Here is a 22,230-nt window from a genome sequence, read left to right as displayed (position 1 = left end):
TAGTAAAGCATGTGATTAGCATGTACAAAGCCCTGGGTTCAGTCCTCAGCATGCCCCTAAAAAAAAAAGGTGAAGGGGCTGGATAGGATGGTTCAGTGGTTACGACCACATACTGAGCCTGGACGGCAAAAATGATTCACAAGTGTTGCTCCAGCTCGAAGAGCTCGGCCGCCTCTGCTGACACCTGTACTTATATGCACATATTCACACGGAGACATACATTAAATCATGTATGGTAAAATAAATCTTTTTTTTTTAAGGAGGTAGCTTACAATAGTTTAAGATTGTGGTGTCCAATACAATAGCCGCTAGCCACATACATATGGCTATTTCAGTAGGACTGATGGTGTAGCTCAATGGTGTGACCCTTGATCAGCATGCACTAGGCTCTACATCTTTCTGCAGAGCAAAAACAAACAGCAAAACTTAAATAATTCACTTTATTTCTTAGTGAAGCTAGCCACTCTGTTCCTTTTTTTGGGGGGGGGGGATAGGGTCTCATATATGTCAGGCTGGCCTCAAATTCCCTGAGGATGACATCTGAGCTTCTGACCCTCTTTACCGCACCCCTTAAGCACTAGGATTGTGTGGGGAGGGGGCTACCACACCTAATTTATGCAGTGCTGAGTATCCAACTCAGGACTGTGCGCATGAGGGGCAAGCCCGTGAGCTGGCCGTATTTTCGAGTGTGAAGTGATCCCATGTGTATATTGTATTGAAAAGAGCAGATGACTATTTCTAGGGCTGACAGTGTAGGTCAATGGTAGAGCCACTTGCCTGGGGTGTATAATGCCCCATGTTCCGTGTGTAACACTATCGGAGTTTTTGGTTTGCCTATCAACACAGGTTTGGTGCAGAGCTAGGAAGCACCAATGCTATTTTTCTTATGGACTTTTCTGAAAGTCTATAAAGGCGTTTTGGAGAGTAAATACGAGGGAGAAATCGAGACGACAGCGGAGAGTTGAACCAGAGTCAACGCAGTAGGAGCACAGTGAAGGAATCACTACAAGCTTGAGGCCAGCCTGGGCTACTTAGCCAGACCCTGCCTCAAAATGAAAGGCAGTCAAAGGTTCTGAAGAAGTACGGCGGTGAAGCCGACATGTCACCAGGGAGAAAGTTCAGGAAGAAATAGAAAAGCACTAAAATTCTTCTAGTCCAAGGCCAGCCTAAATATAGGGAATTCAGCTACACAGAAAGTTCAAGGCCAGCCTGGGCTACATGTCAAAACCCTGCTTCAAAACAGCAAAAGCAGGCTGGTGACGTAGTCCAGCTGGCAGAGCACTTGCCTGGCATGTATGTCTAAGTCCTGGGTTCTGTCCCCGGTACTGGATGAAAATGGTCTTGGTGGGACACTCTATAATCCCAGCACTCAGAAGATGGAGGGTGAGGATCAGAAGCTCTAGGTCATCCTGGCTACATACGGACTTGGAGGTCAGCCTGGGATACAAGAGACGGACTCAAAACAAAAACAAGAAAATAAACAAAACAGCTGGGATGTACCTGAGTGGCACACCTCCTGAAGCATGTGGTCTCATGTAGCAAATCACAGACAAAAAACCATAACTCTTACACTTCAGCCAACTTTAACTGACCTCTTCAGTAGTTGCTAGGGACTGTGGTATGTAGTGGAAAGACAGAACTGAAAGAGAAAGACAAGATCTCTGCCTGAAGGACGATAGACGAGAGCTTGTGACATCCAAGTCCAGCCTAGGGGCTGGAGAGGTGGCTCAGATGTGAGGGGCGGTGGCTGCTCTTCTGGAGGGTCTGAGTTCAAATCCCAACACCCACAGGATGGCTTATAACCACCTGTAACTCCAGTCCCAAGGGACCTAGAACCTTCTCCCAGTTTCTGAGGGACTACAGGCAAGTAAATGGTGCACAGACAAACAGGCAAAACACCCACACACATAAAATAAAAATAAATACAAGAAAATTTAAAGCCTAAAAGGGATGTAATCTGATAATTCACTGACCTGTCTCCCAGCAGTCAGCCTCAGAGTGCTGGGGTTATAAGTGTGTGCTATCATGTCTGGTTTAAGATTTAAGCTTGAGCAGAGCATGGTGGCACACACTTTTTTTTTTTTTTTTTTTTTTGAGACAGGGTTTCTCTGTGTAGTTTTTCGCCTTTCTTGGATCTTGCTCTGTAGACCAGGCTGGCCTCGAACTCACAAAGATCTGCCTGCCTCTGCCTCCCAAGTGCTGGGATTAAAGGCGTGCACCGCCGCCGCTGCCGGGCATGGCTCACACCTTTAATCCCAGTAATTGGAAGTCAGAAGTAGGTGCATCTCCAAGTTTGAGGCTAGCCTGATCTACCTAACGAGTTCCAGGACAGCCAGGGCTCTGTAGAGAGACCCTGTCTCAAAACAAAATTAAAAAAAAAAGTTAAGCTTGATAGAGAGGCACACTGGAAATTCAAATTTCTTCAGCTAAAATTGATTTATATTGCCGGGCAGTGGTGGCACACGCCTTTAATCCCAGCACTCGGGAGGCAGAGGTAGGCAGATCTCTGTGAGTTCAAGGCCAGCCTGGGCTACAGAGTGAGTTCCAGGACAGGCTCCAAAGCTACACAGAGAAACCCTGTCTCAAAAAACAAAAAACAAACAAACAAAATTATTGACTTATATCTGAGTAGAATTTTGATGGCAGATAAGACCAAAATTAAACTAATTTTTAAATTTAAAAATCACTTCCAGTCTCTCTTCCAACCAGACTAATTACACATGATGTGACTGTGTTTTGAAGGTGACTTCTTTTTTATAATTTTGAGACAGGATCCGGCCAGAGCTGGCATGGAATTCGCTATGTGGCCCAAGCCGACTTGGAATCTGAGGCACGCTTCCTGCCTCAGGCTCCACAATATTGCGATTACAGAGATGCGTTACCACATTCTGCTTTGTAAAAGTTACTTTTCTTGTTGTTTGCTTGCTTGTCTGTTGAAACAGTCTTACATAGCCCAGCCTGGCTTCACCTGCAACTCAGTGTGTAGCCAAGATAAGCCTTTAACTACTGATCCTCCTGCCTCCACTTCTTAAGTGTGGGCATTACAGCCGTGTGCCACCATGGCCACTGTGAAAGATATATATGTATATGTAAAGTTATATTTAACACTGCTGCAGGTAAAGGACTCATTCTATGAGCTGGAGTCCTGGACTGAATACAAAGGAGACATCGAGGGGCCTGGAGAGATGGCTCAGTGGTTAAGAGCACTTTCAGCTCTAGCAGAGGACCCAAGTTCAATTCTCAGCACCCAGGTCCAGAAACTCTCAACTGTCAGTAACTCAGCTTCAGGAAATCCAAGTCCTCTTCAGACCTCTAAGGGCACCTGAACATGCATTTTGCACACACACAATCCCAGCACTGGGGAGACAGTGGCAGGAAGCTCTGTTTGTCTGAGACCAGCCTGGTCTACATAACAAGTTCCAGGACAGTCAGAGCTGCAAAGTGAGACTCTGCCTCAAAATAAATAAATACATAAATAAATAAATTAATTAAAAGGAAAAAAAAGGTTGGGGGTGGAGAGGCTCTGGAGAGATGGCTCAGCTGTTAAGAACACTGACTGCTCTTCTTGAGTACCTGGATTTGATTCCTAGCCTGTACACGGAGGCTCACACACACCTTCCTCTGGCCTCCTTGGGGAAACCAGGAACACAAGTAGTGCACAGACACACCTGCAGGCAAAACACCCACACATAAAATAAAAAATAAAAACAAAAGGAGGAAAACGCCGGGCGGTGGTGGCGCATGACTTTAATCCCAGCACTAGGGAGGAAGAGGCAGGTGGATCTCTTGAGCTGGAGGCCAGCCTGGTCTACAGAGAGAGTTCCAGGACAGACAGGGCTACACAAAGAAACCCTGTCTTAGGAAAAACAAACAAACAAAAAAGGCCGCTGAGCAAAAGTATGCATTGCTCCTTCCTTCCTTTCTTCAGATTTAATGAAGGCTGCTGCCTCTCACTCCTGCTACCACACTGTCTTCTTCCTTGCCAGGACAGACTGTATTACCAGGGAACCATAAACCTAAACAAACCTCCTTCCTTAAAAAAAAAAAAAAAAAAAAAAAAAAAACTGCCGGGCGGTGGTGGCGCACGCCTTTAATCCCAGCACTCGGGAGGCAGAGCCAGGCGGATCTCTGTGAGTTCGAGGCCAGCCTGGGCTACCAAGTGAGTTCCAGGACAGGCGCAAAGCTACACAGAGAAACCCTGTCTCGAAAAACCAAAAAAAAAAAAAAAAAAAAAAAAAAGGCCCAAATCCCTGGCCCACCAAGCCTGCCCATCTGAGTTCGATCCCCAGGACCCACGTGGCAGAAGGAGAGGAACTGTTCCCACAGTTGTGTTCTGACTTCTGCTCCAGTGTGCACAGGTGCACACACACAAAGCAAATGTCCTATAAAGTTTTATATAAAAAGCTTGGCTAATTTCTCTCCACTCTCCTGACTTGAGTTAAAAAAAAATTAAAGGAAAAACGGGGAATAAAAAAAAATGAGGTCACGGAATGAAATAAGGATGTTATACAGGGTGAGGGAGATGGCCCAACATGTCTTCATGCCTCAGTGATAGCTAGGTTTTCCTTAGCACTCACCTGAGCTCAACACACACACACACACACACACACACACACACACACACACACACACACACACACACCAGAAAGCACGAGACTTCACTAAGAATGAGTTTGAAGCAATTAGAAGGGAACACCTTCCACACTTATTAGCAAGACCAACTTCCAGGAACTCAGCCAGATGTCATGGCTGCCAGGGGCTCTGGCCTTTCTTGTTCTCACCTGGCCTTACTTTTTCCCACTTTCAGAAAATGTGTAAGCACAGTTTTTTTTTTTTTTTTTTTTTTTTATTCCCCATTCAACTCGTGGGAAATTTCTCAATTGGACTGTAGAGTAACAGAATTCTAGGAATAGGCAGGCCTCCACAAAACCTCAGAAGTACGTCTACGGGAAGGAGCAAATGTTGGCACTCAACACCGACCCGAGGCACAGGCACAGGCCTTAAAGACCGTCCCGGTGGGCTCTCAACATTCCATTCCCTCCCAATTCACCCCAAGTCTCCTAGATGGTTGCTCATAAAGCCAAACTTCAGGAGACTGATCCGTGGTCCAACCAGATAGGAAAGGATAATGGATGCCTCCCCCACGGAGGAGGGGATTTAGATGCGGTCCTAGCCCCTGCAGCATTTCCCCGTCCCTGCAGACCCTAGTGTCCAAGCTCTTTTAGATTTCCATGCATTCCCTTGGGCCTTGGGGCAGGATTCCCATTCTCTGCCTCGCCATCTCCCTGGAATTTTCCACTGCAGCTGCCTCGGCTCCCAGACACCCCTCCCTGGGCAAAATTCCCGGCTGCCTCCGCCTCCCCTTCCCTAATCACACCTCATTCCCACCCCCAGCCTTGAGGCCCAGCCCACAGTCCAGCCCACTCCCCACGGTCCATCCCACACCTCACAGTAACCCTGGTGGTCCCATTTAGAGAAATGGGAACCTAGGCCCTTTATGAGAGGGTGAACTAGAGGGTCCCAGTCTCTTTCCTAGGCGGGAGAGAAAGGACAGTGGAGGGGTTCGTCCCCTGTAGGGCTGGAGTCGGGGGAGTGGCCCTCCTCACATCCCCTTATAAGGCAGGGCAAGCAGTTAGGATCCTGGATTGGCTGATTCAAATGAGCATTCCACCTGGCAACAGGGTTTCTATTGGTTCTCAGGAAAAATAGGAGAAGGTGGATGGAGGTTGTTGTTGGTGGTGATTGGAGGGGGGGAGGGGAGTGGAGGTGACCGGAGTTGAGGGCGGTTACCAGGGCAACAGGGTAAGAGCCCAGCAGGGTGTCCGAGACAGCAGGCGGGGCTGGGAGGTGGAGTAAGAAGGCAGAGAAAAAAAAAAAAAAGAAGGCGGGAGGGCGAGGAAAGAGACCAACCCGGAGGGAGCGAGACTGGGGGGGAACCGGGGTGGAGGGGGTAGGAAGATAAATGAAGCCCGAGAGGATACAGAGATGGACTATAGTAAGAGGGTGCTAAAGACATCAGTCACTTAAGTCTGAGAAGCGCGTTCAAAAGGGAAATGGAAAGATCTCAGAGAAAAGGTGGACCGAATCCTGCCAGGAAAAACCAGGGTGGGGCTCCCACGATTTATGAGACCAAGACGGAGAAACTGAATAGTCAGAGAAACCAGGAGGTGTGTACAAGGGACCAAGAGATGGTGTGTGTGTTGACGCACTCACATGCTACATGATGATGGCGAACAACAATGGCTTATTTTTTTTTTTTTGGAGGGGGACAACATGATGTCTCACTGTGTTGCCCAGGATGCTTTCAAACTAATGGCAATCCTCCTGTTCCAACCTCCCAAGTGCTGGAATAGGTCATCTGGCTAAAAATTTCTTTAGTAAGAAAATGAAAATGATTTGGAAAAGGTGAAGAGTAATGATGACAAATTTGAACATGTACACACACACACACAACCCAAAGACAATTTTCCTCTAAGCCCAGACCTCTACTACACCCACTTTTCTGACCTCAAATCCACATCCCAGCCCCGGTCCCCTTCTGAAATCCCAGGGTTCTCAAAATGATGCACAGAGCTGAAGATGTGTGCAATAGGGTGTGGCTGGAACTCCAGGTGTTTGCAAAGAAGGCCATCGGAATAGAGAAAGGCCCGGGAAGATGGTAGCGGAGGAGAGGGAAAACGCAAGGACAGAAAGAGTTGGAAATCAGCGAAGTGTATATACGGCCAGGTGAGTCAGGAAAGGAAGACAACGCTGTTGTCTGGGAAAAGTGGAGAGACGCACGCGGCCGAAGGAATGAGATGCAGACGGTTGTAAGGGAGGGGTCTTGGTCTGTAAGAATGAAGAGGGCTGAAGAGAAACAGAAGGACCAGGCAAATAAAAGTGAGGTGAGACAGGTGAGAAGATGGAATAAAGAGGCAGAAGAGGCGATCAGAAGCCTCTGACTCCGCTCAGATCAAGGAAACAGACGGGAAGGAACCCGCCAAGGACCACAAAGGTCCAGCCGATGAAAGGCCAGGGCTGTTGTCCTTTGCACTGTCCCTTTTCTCCTCAATGCCACCGAGAGAAAGCGGACACGAGGGAGAAATGGTAGTGGCTCGGCAGCCTTCTTCCCCTTCTTTAAGCTTTTGGTTTCTCAAATACCTGCCCAGCCTCTCCATCTGCCCGCCCCGCCTCCCCCCAGCCCTTTAGCAAAATTTCAGGGCTGTGAGGAGGTCAGCAGGAGCCTGGCCACCTCTCCAGTCCGCCCCCAGGAGCCAGACTCCAGCTCGCAAGCAGTAGGCTGGCATTTGGAGCGGTGTCTCCCCGCTGGAACCCCACCCCTTCCCACCTCCTCGCCCCACTCCGCTTTCTCCCGGGCCGTCAGTCTCTCCATTTCCCCCTCCCGGTCTCGTCCTTCTTCCCGCCCCGCTCGCTCTCCCGCCCTTCGCTTTCATCCTCCTATCCCCACCTCTCCAACCTCCTCTTTCATCCCCCTCCCCTCTCCTCTCCTCCCCGCTCCCGCCTGCCCCACCCCTGGGAAGCCCCTCCCGTCGGGCAGCGCCGCCTTAAAAGCGGGTTCCCTTCCCGGGGGCGGCAGCGGCTGGTCGGCGGCAGCTCTGCTGGTGCGGGGGCGGCGAGCAAGACCGAGCGACCGCGACCGGAGCGCGCCGGCCACCGCCCGCATCACCCGCCCGCCCGCCCGCCCTCCGGACGGCCGCAGCCCTGCGGGTCTCGGCTCGGGACCCACCCCCGCCCCACCCCGCGCGCCTCTGCCGCCTCTTGCAGCGAGCCAGCTTGCCGAGCGGCCGTCGCTGCCGCTGCCGCCGCCGCCGCCACCGCGCCAAGTTCCGGCCGCGGCCACCCTCCGCCGTCCAGGGCCCCTCTGCCTCGGCCCCGGGACCCCGGCTCCCCGCCAGCCCCGGCCCCGGCACCATGTCGGAGAAGAGCGTGGAGGCAGCGGCCGAGCTGAGCGCCAAGGTACGGGCAGGGGCGGCGGCGGCGGCGGCGGCAGCCCGGCACCCGGGCGGCCCCGCGATCGGCGCGGTCGTTCGCGCCCGGTCGTCCCCGACGGCCCCGAGCGGCCCCGGCGCCAGGTCCCCGCGGACCCCGCTGCGCCCTCCCCCCCCGCTCGGAGCCCGGCGCTGCCTACCCCGCTCGGCGCCGCCAGCGCCCTCTAGCGGCGCAGCGCGCGGTGGCTCGGGCCTCGCCGCCCGGCCCCGCCATCCCCACCCCTCTCGTGCCCCGCCGCGCCCGCCCGCCGCGGCCCGGTCCGCCCTCCCGTCGTCGGAGGGCGGCGCGTCTCGCCTCCCGGGCCGGGTGTCCGTGCCGCGGCTCCAGGTCCCTTTCCACTGTGACCTCACCTTTCCTCTGCTAAGCGGTTTGCGATCCTCAAGTGTAAACAGGACTCTCCGGGGAGGCTGCTCCTCGGCCCCTCCCCTCGCGGCCCGACCGTCTGTGCTCGTCCCCGGAGGGCTGCGCCTCTCCTGCACCCTCTTTTCTGCCCGTCCTCATCCGTTCTCCCTCCACCACCGACTTTCGGTTTTCTCTTTTTCGTTTCTCCTCATGTCGAATTCCTAAAAAAACCAGAAAGGTGGAGAGAATCGCCTTCGAAAAAGCCGAAGCTCGGCATCGCCTGACCATACGTCAGGCTGTCTTTGCACTCAGCAGCTGCCTTTCCTGGCCGCATCCCTTTGCCCTTGTCTCTTTCCCAGCCTCCCTCTAATTTCCCCAGGGAAACTGCCGAGTGTCGCTTAGGGAAATTAATGCGGCCAGGCTTGGGGGCTGGGAGCCCAGTCTTTTTTTAGGGGGGAGGGCAGTATAGTTCTGGAGCCTCGAGTGGAAGGTGGGGGATCTAATAGCATGAAAGGCAGTGGGAGAGGGGACATGTGAGATCTGACAAGGTGCGCCTGTGTGGCCCTCCGGTGGGTTGTGCGGCGGCATGTGACTTCACTGAGTAGGCGTCTTTGTATGTCTGAGATCCAGCGAGTGTGTGGGACTGCCCGTGTCAGTTACATGTGTGCATGTGGAGACTGAGATGTTCCGGAGGCATGTTGCCGCTTTGTGAGTGCCGAATGGCTCCACAGTGCCCCTGTGAGAGTGTGCCAGAATGCCCAAACATTGGGCCATGTGTCTCTAGAGCGCGTGGGCGCTCCCCTGTAGACGTGTGAGTTGGTGTTAGCCTGTATGAGCTTGTGTACCCGTGAAGAGGCCAGAGAGCAGCTTAGCACTGGGGGCAGGTCACATACCCTCCTGGAAAAGAGATCATGGAAGGACAGTGACCAGAAGGACAGGACCCAGGAGGAGGGGGGCCAGCCCTGCGGACTTTGGTCTCTGGTATTCGCCCTCCCTTCCCCTCACCCGTCCATCAACCCCGATGGGAAACTCAGGCCAAAGCTGAGTTAGTCCCTGCCTGGCGCAGGATGTAAGGCAAAGCTCACCTGGTAGTACGAGCGAGCGCCAGACCCACCATGTGACAGCAGTGACGACCAAGCGGAGTGCAGAGGAAACCTGCCTGGAGCGAGAGGGTCAAGTGCCCTTGCACTCTGCTCTCCTACAGGGAGAAGAGCGCCCAGTGTCCTCAGGCCAGTCGTTTGGCACCAAGTCCCTCCTCTACCCTAGTCTTGTTCTAGAAAGGACACATCGTTCTGGGGTGATCTACTTAGGAAAACTCCGACCCACTTGGGATCATGCACACTAGAGTTGCATACTAACATTAGATAAGATCATAGAATGTGGCACCTGCCAAGGAGTGTGATAGGGAGAAAAGTAGAATCTGCATGGGGCGGGGAGGCTGGTTTGTCCAGCCGGGCTTACCCACAGGAGCATCTCCCTCTGTCAGGATAGGACTTTCAGCACCTGCTGGCATCTTGGAGTGAAGGGGAGGACAGTCTGGTGGGAGGGGACTCCGGACAGGTAACTCCCACCTTCCATCCAGGCACAGACTTTATTTGTTGTGATTTCGTCGCCTTCTGCGTGTTTCCTTTACCGGACTTCCCCTTTATTTCCACTGAAAATGGCCACTTCTACGCTTCTGCCGTCCCAGGGCATATGCATGAAGGTGGAGAGGAGGGGATACGAAACTGTTTCTTTTGGGGATAGGCACCGCCGTGGGAATACGCGAGGGTGATCTTCATATCCCTGTGCTCTTGGGCCAAGTAGGAACAGGAGGATTAGGGAGACACCGACAGGAAACAAAGGCCTTAGGAGCTGAAGGGGACGCCGCTGGGAGGGATGCCCAGGGGAGAGAGTACTTAGGCAAAGGCCCCTGAGGTAGACAAAAGGCAGAGCGGGGCAAGCAGAGAGGGTGAGGGGGTGGGGCATCCAGGCTGCCAGCAGATGGGGGATTTGCTTTGTGGAGCTGAACTCTTAAGCTGGGGGGCGAGCGGGCGGGTGGAAGAACTCCATGGTGTGGGAGCCTCAGTTACTGCTTGCTCCCCTTGGGTCTTGAGGAAGAAAGTCTCTGGGATCAGCCAGTTAGGGCCCAAATCGGAGGACCTGAGCATGTCTGTTGTACCTTAAACTGTGGCCACCTTCACTGAGCACCTTCGACCTAGCTGCAGAGTTGGAGAAACGGGCTGGGGGACTCGAGGGCTGTGCATCATTAGTCCTGAGAGGAAGGTGACCTTCTGCCTTGCAGGACCTGAAGGAAAAGAAGGAGAAAGTGGAGGAGAAGGCTGGCCGGAAAGAACGAAAGAAAGAAGTAGTGGAGGTGTGGAAACGGCCCCACTCTGCCCCAACATCCTTCCCCCCTCTTCCTACCTTCCTGGGGATGTTGGGGTCCTGCCTTTCTCCTGGTCCCCCGTCATTCCTTCCCTACCCTGAGTCCTTTCATCACCCAGTGTGTGGTAACACAGCCAGCCTGACAGCGCTCGCTGCCTGCCTTGGTCCCCACAGGAGGAGGAGAATGGAGCTGAGGAGGAAGAAGAAGAAACTGCCGAGGATGGAGAGGATGATGATGAAGGAGATGAAGAAGGTAGGGAGGGGCAGGGAAGGCTGAGCTGGAAGAGTTGAGGCTCAAAGGAGCAGAGTTGGGGAGCAGTTGAAGACCAGCAGCCGGGCTGAGGGTAACCACAGGGCGGTTGTGGGTCTGTGCCCGGAGCCTCCCATCCTGCCCCAATGACTTGTTTCTGGCTCCTCAGATGAGGAAGAAGAGGAGGAGGAGGATGAAGGCCCAGTGCGGAAGAGAGCTGCTGAAGAGGAGGTCTGACCGGGTGGGGACCTGAGGGGCTGTCAGGAATATAGCAGGGGCTGGGTGCCCTTTGGATATGGACCCAGGTCCTTGTGGTGGCCCAGGCAGGGGCAGAGCAGGGCCAGCAGGAACAGGGGGAGGTCTCCTTTGTACAGCTCCCTCAACTCTTATCCTTTCCACAGGATGAAGCAGATCCCAAGAGGCAGAAGACAGAAAATGGGGCATCGGCATGAGCCCCTGCCAGTGGGCTTGGGGATGGGAGGCCCCTCAGGTCCTGGAGGTGGGGCAGGAACACACAAGTACAGCCCCGCGTCTCCTGGCTCCCTGCTCTGGCCCTACCCCAGAGCTGTGACCCTTGCCCTTCCACCCAGCCTCTCATTTCCATCTCCAGACACTGCTCCTTCACCCTCACTGCCATCCTTCCAGCTCCCGATCCGCCTCACCTGAGCTCCCCAGCCGGCCCTCACTTGTCCCCTAGCATTCCTTGTCCTTCACTCCCCCTCACCATCCCATCTGTCCTTGCAAAGCCTCTCCTTACCCTCGGCACCCCCCGCCTCTCAGCCTGCCCTTCTTCTCTCTCCTGCCTGATCCCTGGGTCTCCCTCAGATTCCCTCCTCTCAGACAGCGCCAGGCCGGGGTGGGGCCGGGGTTGGGGCCAAGCCCCGAAGCTGCCCCCCTCCCCTTTTTGTATAATTTAATAAAGAAACGGTCGCGCTTCTGTTTTTAACCTGTCTCCTGATTTCCCAGAGTCCACTCAGTGCCTGAAAGGATGGAGAAGGGGTGGCTGACCTCATACCCAAATGATAGAAGACACGGCCGGCCCTCCAGGGGTGACCTGGGAGCCTGAGGTCTTCCTCTGGGTGTGACTTGTGACCTGTTTTGGGTTCCTGGGGATGTTCACCTCAGCAATGTACTCTATGTTAACCCACACAAGATCTAGACTCTGCTGAGCCCAGTGGAAAGCTACCAGCTCCTTTGTGCTGAACCAGGCAGATAGAAACAGCTCTAGAAACAGGAAGTCCCGCCCAGAAGTGGAAGAGGCTGGTAGGCTTGGGTCTCAACCTAGGGTTTGGAAAGAGAACTACCAAGCATGGACATGTTTTGACATGTGCCCAGAAGTGGAAGAGGCTGGTTGGCTTGGGTCTCAACCTAGGGTTTGGAAAGAGAACTACCAAGTTTTGACATGTGGGAAGCAGGGTCCTCTTAAGTCAAGAGTTACTTGCAGGTCTGTCTCCTTGTCACGAGTCAGCTGGGCAGAGCTGGGGAGCCAGGGTTGTCAGGAGTCCTCCAGCCCATCTGCCTCAGTTTTCAGACGATCTCACTGTGCAACCCTGGCTGACTCAATTCACAGACAACTGCCTGCCTCTGACTTCCAAGTGCTGGGATAATGGTTTTTTGGTGGTAATGTTGTTGACACAGGGTATACCTTGTAGCCCACGATGACCCTGAATTCACTAGGTAGTCCAAGCAAGCCTGAAATTCACAGCCTACTCCCACCTTCCAAAATCTGGGATTACATACAGTTAAGTAACACCATTCCTGACTCGAGTTTTTCTTGAGTTTGCTCTGCTACAATATTTCTGCATTATTCCGTCTCCATAAACCCTTCCCTTCATTTTTTAGTACAGAATCTTTAGGTGAGGGGAACTTTGAAGATGGTGAAGTATCCTGTTGTCTGTAGCACAATTTTTTTTTTGTTTTTGTTTTTTTTGTTTTTCGAGACAGGGTTTCTCTGTGTAGCTTTGCGCCTTTCCTGGAACTCACTTGGTAGCCTAGGCTGGCCTCGAACTCACAGAGATCCGCCTGGTTCTGCCTCCCGAGTGCTGGGATTAAAGGCTTGCGCCACCACCGCCCAGCTTGTTGCATAAATCTTAATTGGTCTTCATAATAAAAACCCAGAGCTAGATATTGGGGTAAATTCTGAAAGATCAGAGACAAAGGAACAAGCCGTGGCCACCTGTAACTTCACCAACTCCTCAACTGGAAAAAAAAGCTCCTGTCTCCTCCTGCCTTATATTCCTCTCTCTGCCCAGCCATATCACTTCCTGTCTCAACCTCCTTAGTGCTGGGATTAAAGGCATGTGTGCCTCCCAAGTACTGGGAGCAAAGGCATAAGAATCCCAAGTGCTGGAATTAAAGGTGTGAGCCACCACTGCCTGGCCTCTAAGGCTAACTAGTAGCTGGCTTTGCCTTCTGATCTTCAGGCAAGCTTTATTTGTTAGAGCATACACAAAATATCACCACAATCGGCAGGGCTGGAGAGATAACTATCTGATGACCCCAGCAGTTGTTGGTACTAGCTGTTCTTCCAGAAGACCTGCATCCAGATTGGGCAGCTCACAAGCCACCTGTAACTGCAGTTCCAAGGAATTTGACACCCTCTTCAGGCCTCTGGGCATTCATACACAGGCAGAATTCAGGTACACAGACACATAAATAGAAATAAATCTTTAAAACAAATACCCCATTGTTACCCCCTTCCTAGAAGATGAAAAGTCACTCTATAATGCAAATAAGGTTAGGACTGGGACATGCCTTCATGACCCCTAACCTAGGCAAGTTACTTAATGCCTGTGACCCTCAGCTTCCTCGTCTGCGTTTTCACAAGTTGCTTTATGGAAAAATGTATAATACCATAAGTAGCAGAGAATGAAGATTGACACCTTGTAGCCACTATGCTCTGCCACCAAGCCCTTCCTCAGATCTGCTAACTTGTGGTATGGTAATACTTCCTGTGTGCCTGTCCAGGAGATCCTGAACAGCTAGGCAGGCAACAAAGTTCTTGGGAAGTTAACGGGAAAGAGCCTGTCAGGAAGAAAGTGTGACTGTGGGGACATAGGGGGCAGCTTTGAGATATAGTCGATACAGTCGTAATTCTAGGAAGAGAACCCAGAGAGAGAGAGAGAGAGAGAGGAGAAGAGAAGAGAAGAGAGGAGAGAGAAGAGAGGACAGAGGGGGAAGAGGTGGAAGAGGGGGCGGTGGGGAGACCCGAGTCTGAGGAAGTAAACAAGGGAGTGCCACAACAGAGCCGGAGGGCTCTGCTGCTGGGAATCAGCCCCCCTCACACTTTCCACTGCGAATCGAAACCCCGAGCCCTGGCTGGGGGGCGGGCAGTGGGGAGGGGAAGTGGGGAAGGACTGGGGCCAGAGGAGCAGATCAGCATCCCAGCTCACTGAGGTGGCCTTGCCTCCACTCTGCTTTCTGCCCCAGCCCTGCCCTGTCCTAGGGGTGTGTCCCCCCCCCTTGCCCCTCATCTAGCCAGCTTTCTTTGGTTTCTGGCCATTGGTCCTCCTGCCCCCTCTCCAGACACCCCACCCCCCCGCCCCCGTGGTCTTCTTCACCGTACATTCTTTCTCTCTGCCTCTCCTCCCTCCTTGTAGAACTTCTCTTTTTTCCTCCCAGGACCCCTTTCTGACCTCCCTTGGAGGGTTAGGGAGGCCCCGGCCATAGAGGAGATGAGGGAGGCCCTGCTCCGAGGCCTATTGCTTCTGCGGCTGCTTTGGGAAGCTCCAGGTAAGATGGGGAGCTCGGGAGAAGCCAGCAGGGACCATTATGGCCCGTCTCTCTAGCTTTGTGATGGTGCCTCATGCCTTTTTTAAGGGCAGTCCTTCCAACCCCAAAGCCGCCTCAGTCTCCCCTGACAGGGAGGAATGATATTTCTCTCTTGGGAACGCCAAGTCCTTTCTCTATTTTCCAATCTCTTGGCTCATAGCCCTTGACCTCTCTTTTGCTCCATAGTCGTGGCTTCAGAGCCTGGAAAAGAGGACTCCGTGGTGTGGGCCCAGGAGGGCACTCCTGTCCAGCTTCCTTGCAGCCCTCAACTCCCCCACAGGAATCTCAGCTTTCTGCGAAGAGGAGGGGTTACTTGGCAACATCAACCAGATGGGTATGCACCCCAAAGTTGGGCGACAGAGCCTCCCAATCTGGTTCTAATGGCATTCTGAAAAAAAAAAAACCCATCCAAGCCAGTATTGTCACCTCTGTGAGTCCCTCTGAGGTCCCTAGTCGGCCGCCTCTCCAGTAGCAGATGGGAGGGGGGACAGGGGTGGTTGGGGGGTGGAGGGCGGCCGCTAAGGGTCAAGCGCTCTCCTAGGCATGTTGCGTTATCCCCAGAGTGTGTTTGGAGTGCATCTTCTTTATGGCTTTTTCAAATTGCCCCGGAATTTCTCAAGCCTTGTCTCCCTCCCCGCGACAGTGGCCAACGCGCTCCCACCCCTGCCTTTGACCTCAAGGGGAGGATGCCCTCGCCTGGGAGGCCTGCACCCCGTCATCCCTACACGATCCTGAGCGTGGCTCCAGGAGGCCTGCGCAGCGGGAGGCTGCCCATGCATCCCCGCGTGCAGCTGGAGGAGCGCGGCCTCCAGCGCGGGGACTTCTCGCTGTGGTTGCGCCCAGCCCTGCGCGCCGACGCTGGCGGGTACCACGCCGTGGTGCGCTTCCCGGACCGCACCCTCTCCTGCCATCTCCGCCTGCGCGTCGGCCAGGCCTCGAGTAGGTGGGGCGGGACAAAGGGAGAAGGGCTGGGAAGCAGGTCCCTGTCACCCCGAGACAGGAAGAGCCGTGGCTTGCAAGGGCGGTGCTTTAGACCTGGGCCTCCCGAAGTCTTCGAGAAGGGGTGGCCGCTTGATGGCAGGGTGGAAAGTGCCCCTCTGAAATGCATGCCTCTAGGCGGGGGTGAGGGGGCTACGGAGAAATTGTATCACACACCTCAGCTCCCTTCCCCCCACCTACAGCGGGAGCGCCCTCCCTGTTGGAGGTAGAGGTGGGGCAGCACCTCTTCTTCGGGGGTCTAGAGTGATTCATTTAAGACATCCGTAGCTCATCCTCAGGCAAGGTCTGCCCAAAGAACAGGCCAAGTAAAGTGAAGGCAGGAGGAAGCGGAGGGGAGTCCCAGGTCTCTTGTTAAGCAACCCCAGGTTTCAAGTTGGGGGTTGGAATGGGAGGCTGGACGGAGAATCCGAACACAACGTCCCTGTTTCCCTGAGTTTTCAGCTTAGTCTGGCTGGCTGCGTTGAGAAAGTGCTTTCCTCTAGTGGACTGATTGGTCCTTTTTTACTTTCTCACAGTGATCGCCTATCCCCCAGGACCCCTCAGGCCATCTGATTGGGTCGTTTTGAACTGCTCCTTCAGTCGCCCTGACCGCCCAGTCTCAGTGCACTGGTTCCAGGGCCGGAGCCGAGTTCCCGTCCCCAAGTCCTCCCATCGCTACTTAGCTGAAAGTTTCCTCTTTCTGCCCCAAGTCCGTCCCCTGGACTCTGGGATCTGGCGCTGTGTCCTCACCTACAGAGATGGCTTCAATGTCTCCATTACATACAACCTCAAGGTTCTGGGTAACTCTCCCAAGCTGTCTTTACTCTTGACCACAACCCCTTCCTGCCCCCCCACTTCGCCTGACTCATGGGCCCCCCAAAACAGGTTCTCAGCTGCGATGTCTCAGGGTCCAAACCCTTTCCGCTGTGGGAGTCTTCCGCTGTGGCCTCTCACTGCAGTTTTTCCTTGGCTGCCCATCCTTCTGGTAGCCTCTGCTCTCCAGCACAGTATGGGTTTTCCAGTTTCCCTGGTCCCTCTGCTTTGTTCTGTCTCTTTGTACGCCAAAGTACCTCCATCACCCTCTGCCGCCCTTCCTCACGTTCCCGCCCTCTATCCCACTGCATACCCACCCCTGGGCATTGATGTTGGCTCTCCTTTTTCCTCCAGGTCTAGAGCCCCTGGCTCCTTTGACGGTGTACGCTGCTGCAGGTTCTAGGGTGGAGCTGCCTTGTCACTTGCCCCCTGGTGTGGGGACCTCTTCTTCACTCATGGCCAAGTGGACTCCTCCTGGGGGAGGCCCTGAGCGTCTGGTGGCTGGAAAGAATGGCAATTTTACCCTTCACCTTGAGGCCGTGGGTCTGGAGCAGGCTGGGACCTACAGCTGTGGCATCGACCTGCAGGGACAGTGGCTCAGCACCACGGTCACTGTGGCAGTCATCACAGGTCAGCCACAGGTGGGAAAGGAAGAGCATGCGTTTCAGAGGACAGGGTGGGAGTGTTGGCTGGTCAGAGACTGTGCATATGTATTCCATGATGCTAGGTCATCTCAAACTGTAAACTTCTTAAGTTTTATTTGAGAGAGAGAGAAAGAGAGAGAGAGAGAGAGAGAGAGAGAGAGAGAGAGAGAGAGAGAGAGTGTCTGTGTATCTGTGTGCGTGTGCGTATGCGCACATGATGGGTGCATGTTCCTCAGCGCAGGTAGAGATCGCAGGATAACTCTGGAGTCATTTCCTTCCACCCACCTTTCTTCGGGTTCAGGAGGTTTGCATGGCAAGTGCCTTTTCTCATGGGGCCCAGGCTGTTGTAGCTTAGAGGATGACCTTTCAACTCCTGATCTTCCACTTCCGAGTGCTGGGATTATAGACAACTGCTACTGTGCCTGTCAAATTATGGGCTGGTTTTTGTTGTTTGTTTTGTTTTTCTTTTTCAAGGCGAGGTTTCCCTGTGTAGTCCTGGCTGTCCTGGAACTCACTCTGTAGACCAGGCTGGCCTCGAACTCGGAGATCCAGGCTCTGTCTCCGGAGTGCTGGGACTAAAGGCGTGTGCCACCACGCCCCAGCTTATGGGCTGTTTTTTTTTTTTTTTTCACTCCCATGATAAAACAAAACAAAAACAAAACTGAAACTGAAAGTCTCCCCTTGAGTCACAAAATAAAAGTCCCCCTTCTTCTCTAAGGAACTCCCCTACCGTAAATTGGCGGGAGGTCTGAGAAGCTAGAAACAGAGATGATAAAAGTTCAAATGGCCCAGAGAAGACAGCATATATTCTCAAATTCTTGTCTGCTTTTGGCCTAGGGCTTGGTTAGAGTTGTGGGAGTTGACCTGGATTTGGAAGGAGTTAATAAATCAGTCCATTATCAGCAAATATTTGTAAGGCTTTTCCAAGACAATATAAAACAAAAACAGGCAAAAGAAAAATCCGAAAATATGTGTTCATTGATTGGTAGCTATCAGCCACGACAGATTGGCTATGTCTGCAGCATTCACCTGTGGCCATTAAGCACATAGTAGGTACTTAGTAATGTCCCCTGGAGCCAGGCTTGGTGGGACACAGCTGTGATCCCAGCACTTGGCAAGAGGATCAGGAATTCCAGTACATAGTGAGTCCCAGACCAGCCTGGGCTCCTTGAGATCCTGTCTCAAAACAGACAAACATTGATGGCATGACTAAGTAAAGGAACTAACAGACAACACCTCTCTAGAATGCTAGCCCCGAATCCCACACACTTCTTCTACAACTCTGTCTAGATATTATGTTGACTCTGGCCCTCAGCTGCACCGTCAGCTTTTGCTGACTCAGTCTATTGTCAGTCCATTGGAATTCCTAACCCTTCTTAAGGTTATTTATTTTTATTTTATGTGCATTGGTGTTTTGCCTGCATGTATATATGTGAAGGTACCAACTCCTCTGGAATTGGAGCTACAGACAATTGTGAGCTGCCATGTGGGTGCTGGGAATTGAACCCAAGACCGCAGAAGATCAACCAGTGCTCTTAACAGCTGTGCCATCTCTCCAGCCCCCTGAACTCTTGATCTTTCTGCCTCTACCTCCAAGTGCTGGGATTACGAGTGTGAGCCACCATGCCTGGCCTCCAATGTCCCTCTCTTCTTCCTTCTTCCTCCTTCCTTCTTTTCTCTTTCGACAGAGTCTGAGGCAGCCCAGGTTGGCCTAAACCTCACTATATAGTGGAGGATGGTCTTGAATTTCTAATTCTCCTGCGGTCACTTCCCAAATGCTAGGATTATAGACAGACAGCCCCCACATTCAGATTATGTGGTGCTGGGGATTGTACCCAGGCCTTCATAGAATCCAGGTAACTATCATCTGCTCTAAATCACCAGCCCTCCGGTGTCTTCTAAAAGAATCAAGTGTGTTCAGCTACTCAGGGGGAGAGACACTGTCACTCTTGCTTTACAGAGGAGGAGTGCTCTCAAGGTCGTACCACTGGGAAATGCTAGACTCAGGGTTTTTTGAACTTGAAACTTGGATGTCTGTGTCACCAAGTCCCCCACGTGTGCCGTGCTCAGCAGGGTCAAGGCCTTCACCACCTTATTTCTAGTCAGCTTTGAGCATGCTCTGCTGTGGATCAATCAGTTGATTACTCATGCTGTGAACATTCAGGAAGGGTCCATGAAGTTCATTCAGAGGCACCACAAAATGGGGGCATCGGTGTGAGCAAAGTGATGGAGGCAGGGGACTGGCATTGTTGGGAGTACTGGGTGCTAATTCGCCTGACTGATCATTGAGAGTCTGAGCATTTCAGAAGAGAAGAAGCTTGTGTGTGTGTGTGTGTGTGTGTGTGTGTGTGTGTGTGTGTGTGTGTGTGTGTCTGTGTGTCTGTGTGTGTGTTTCTGTGTGAGTATGTGTACAGGGTATCCAAGGAGATGAGAAGAAACTGTTGAATCTTCTGGAGCTGGCGTTACAAGTGATTGGGAGCTGCCAGGCGTGGGTGCTGTGAACTGAATATGGGTCCTCTGGAAACACAGTAAACTCTGGAACTTAGTAAACGCCGAACCATCTCTCCCTTTTTAATTTATTTAAAATTGTATTTTATAAAGCCAGGTGGCGGTGGCACACGCCTTTAATCCCAGCACTGGGAGGCAGAGGCAGGCACATCTCTGTGAGTTTGAGGCCAGAGCTGTTATACAGAGAAACCACGTCTGAAAAAAACAACAACAATAAAAAGTATTTTATTATATGTATATGGGTGTTTTTCGGGCTTGTACATCTGTGGCTGGTGTCCACAGAAACAGAAGAGGGCATTGGTCTCCTAGATCTGGAGTTACAGACAAGATTGTGAGCTACCAAGTGGACGTTGGGAGTTGAACCTGGGTCCTCTGGAAGAGAGGAAACAGCAAGTATTCTTAACCACTGAGGCATCTCTCCATCCTTATTTTCTTTTTAAAACAAGATCTCATGTAGCTCCAGCTGACCTTGAATTCAATGTGTAGTGGATCTTTAACTTCTGATTTTCTTGTATCTATACCCAGTCTGTATGGTGCTGGGGACTGGACCCAGGGACTCATACATTCCTGTGACCAGGTGGAACACCCCTGTAATCCCAGTACTTACCAAGTAGAGGCAGGAGAATCAGGAGTTCAAAGTTATCTTTGGCTACATAGTAAGTTCAAGGCCAGCTTGAGCTACATGAGACCCTGTCTCAAAAACATGACACAAACCAAGGATCAATTTAGTTGTGACCTATGAGGTCCCTTCCCCTGAGGTTTTCCCAACCAGATCTCCAGTGAGAGTAAGGTGACAGAGATGTGGGATTGCAACTTTGATAACAACCCAGGGGTCAAGACATGAGACATCTCTATAATTTTTCAGTGACTCGTCAATCCTTCGGGTTACCTGGCTCCCCGGGGAAGCTGTTGTGTGAAGTAACCCCAGCATCTGGACAAGAAAGATTTGTGTGGCGTCCCCTGAACAACCCGTCCAGGAGTTCTCCAGGCCCCAAGTTGGAGATGCAGGAGGCCAGGCTCCTTTCTGAGCCTTGGCAATGCCAGCTGTATCAGGGACAGAAGCTTCTTGGAGCGGCGTTGCCCATGGCAGAGTCTAGCCCAGGTCTGAGGCTCTAAAATGCTATGGCCCCAGCTCCAAAGCAGCCACCTCGGTCATCTTCCAAGCCCTCTACCCCCACCCCTTCCCCTTCCCAGTCAGGGACCTGGCTTCAGGCTCTCCAGGCCTGACCTATTTCTGTCATTCATTAGCTGAATGATCCTGGACAAGGTCCTTAAACTCTCCGACCTCACTGCGTCTGTAAAGGATGGGGTGTGGTAAGGTATCCTTTTTGATCTCCGACCGACCCTAGGTCTAATCCAGTGCTTTCTTCATAGGTGCCCGGAGTGCAAAGAGAACCTCGGGTGACCTTAAAGGAAGCCATCTCTTTCTCCTTCTCATCCTCGGTAGCTTCTCACTGTTCCTTTTGGTGACTGGGGCCTTTGGCTTCCACCTATGGAGAAGAAAGGTACTCCAAGGACAGAGCTCACTCTCCTCACACCTCAGAGTGCTGTGTGGGACCCCTTCCTCGAGGAAGACAACTATAGTCAATTCTGAATATGCTCCCAGAGCCCCTGTCCTGGGAACACCTTGCAGCTGGGGCCCAGAGCCCCTGTCCTGGGAACACCTTGTAGCTGGGGCCCAGAGCCCCTGTCCTGGGAACACCTTATAGCTGGGACCCAGAGCCCCTGTCCTGGGAACACCTTGTAGCTGGGAAGTTCAGAGGGGCTGAAAGAAGGCCCTGGGTCAGGTGGGGAAGGCTGGAAAGAAAGCAGTAGAACTCAGTATTTGCCCTGTTCCTTCCTCCTCCAGTGCCCTTTCCATCTTTCCCCACAGTGGCTGCGGAGAAGATTTTCTGCCTTAGAGAATGGGATTCACCCACCTCCGGCTCCGAGTAAGACAGAGGAGCTGGAGCGAGAACTGGAGATGGAGCAGGAGCGAGAGCCAGAGCCGGAACTGGAGCAGGAGCCACAGCTGGAGCCAGAGCCCAGGCCGCTCTGACCTGGAGCTAAGGCAGCCAGCAGATCTCAGCAGCTCCGTCCGTCCGGAATAAACTCCCTGTCAGCAGCACGCTGGAGTCTGACTCTTGTTCGGGGACGGTTCTGGTCTCTCCCAGCCACTGGGGGCTCCCGTCTCCCACGCTAGCCTCCCAACCTACTTTCTCCAGCCGATCTTGCTTCTCATTCCCTTTTCTGTTACTAGCCTTTGTTAGTCTTTCTCCCGAGCGATCCTTTTCCCCCACTAAAGCTCACTTCTTACCTCCGCAGCCCCTTCCCCATAGTCTACCCACATTTTGCTGGCTGTCCTGGTCTCCTTTATATTCTTGTCCCTTTGGCCCACAGCAAAGCTCAGCTGCACTTCAAGCCCTGGCCTTAGACTCCTCGCTACAGTGAAGGGAAGCACAGACAGGCAGGCAGACACGCACGCACGCACGCACGCGCACGCACACATGAGCCGGCCATGTGAAGTCCTCCAGGAGATGGGGGCCTCCTAATCTTTCTGGGTAACCAGCTGACGTTGCTACCTCTGCC

The 22,230-nt window shown here is 52.8% G+C and overlaps 2 protein-coding genes across 4 annotated transcripts; both read left to right on the top strand.

Annotated features, from left to right (window-relative positions):
- The first annotated feature begins 7,717 nt into the window (after positions 1 to 7,717).
- On the top strand, positions 7,718 to 11,894 carry Ptms (parathymosin). Its single transcript, XM_052720411.1, has 5 exons — positions 7,718 to 7,956; positions 10,616 to 10,687; positions 10,873 to 10,951; positions 11,118 to 11,179; positions 11,350 to 11,894. The coding sequence occupies exons 1-5, from the start codon at positions 7,912 to 7,914 to the stop codon at positions 11,398 to 11,400; spliced, it is 309 nt and encodes a 102-aa protein (XP_052576371.1). The 5' UTR covers positions 7,718 to 7,911; the 3' UTR covers positions 11,401 to 11,894.
- A 121-nt stretch (positions 11,895 to 12,015) lies between these two features.
- On the top strand, positions 12,016 to 21,769 carry Lag3 (lymphocyte activating 3). 3 transcript variants are annotated; one of them, XM_052720409.1, is made up of 8 exons: positions 12,016 to 14,680; positions 14,906 to 15,053; positions 15,363 to 15,658; positions 16,234 to 16,497; positions 16,865 to 17,140; positions 20,528 to 20,764; positions 21,037 to 21,167; positions 21,536 to 21,769. In XM_052720409.1, the coding sequence occupies exons 1-8, from the start codon at positions 14,623 to 14,625 to the stop codon at positions 21,698 to 21,700; spliced, it is 1,575 nt and encodes a 524-aa protein (XP_052576369.1). In that variant the 5' UTR covers positions 12,016 to 14,622; the 3' UTR covers positions 21,701 to 21,769. The 3 variants fall into 3 exon arrangements, with proteins under 3 accessions (XP_052576369.1, XP_052576368.1, XP_052576370.1); XM_052720408.1 differs by having other exon boundaries at positions 21,512 to 21,769; XM_052720410.1 differs by lacking the exon at positions 16,234 to 16,497 and having other exon boundaries at positions 21,512 to 21,769.
- The last annotated feature ends 461 nt before the right edge of the window (positions 21,770 to 22,230 follow it).

This window comes from Peromyscus californicus, unplaced genomic scaffold (genome assembly GCF_007827085.1).
Source record: "Peromyscus californicus insignis strain IS unplaced genomic scaffold, ASM782708v3 Scaffold_6__1_contigs__length_162567912, whole genome shotgun sequence".
Lineage (NCBI taxonomy): Eukaryota > Metazoa > Chordata > Mammalia > Rodentia > Cricetidae > Peromyscus > Peromyscus californicus.
The sequence above is the reverse complement of the archived record's forward strand: the minus strand, read 5'-3'. Positions and strand labels throughout refer to the sequence as shown.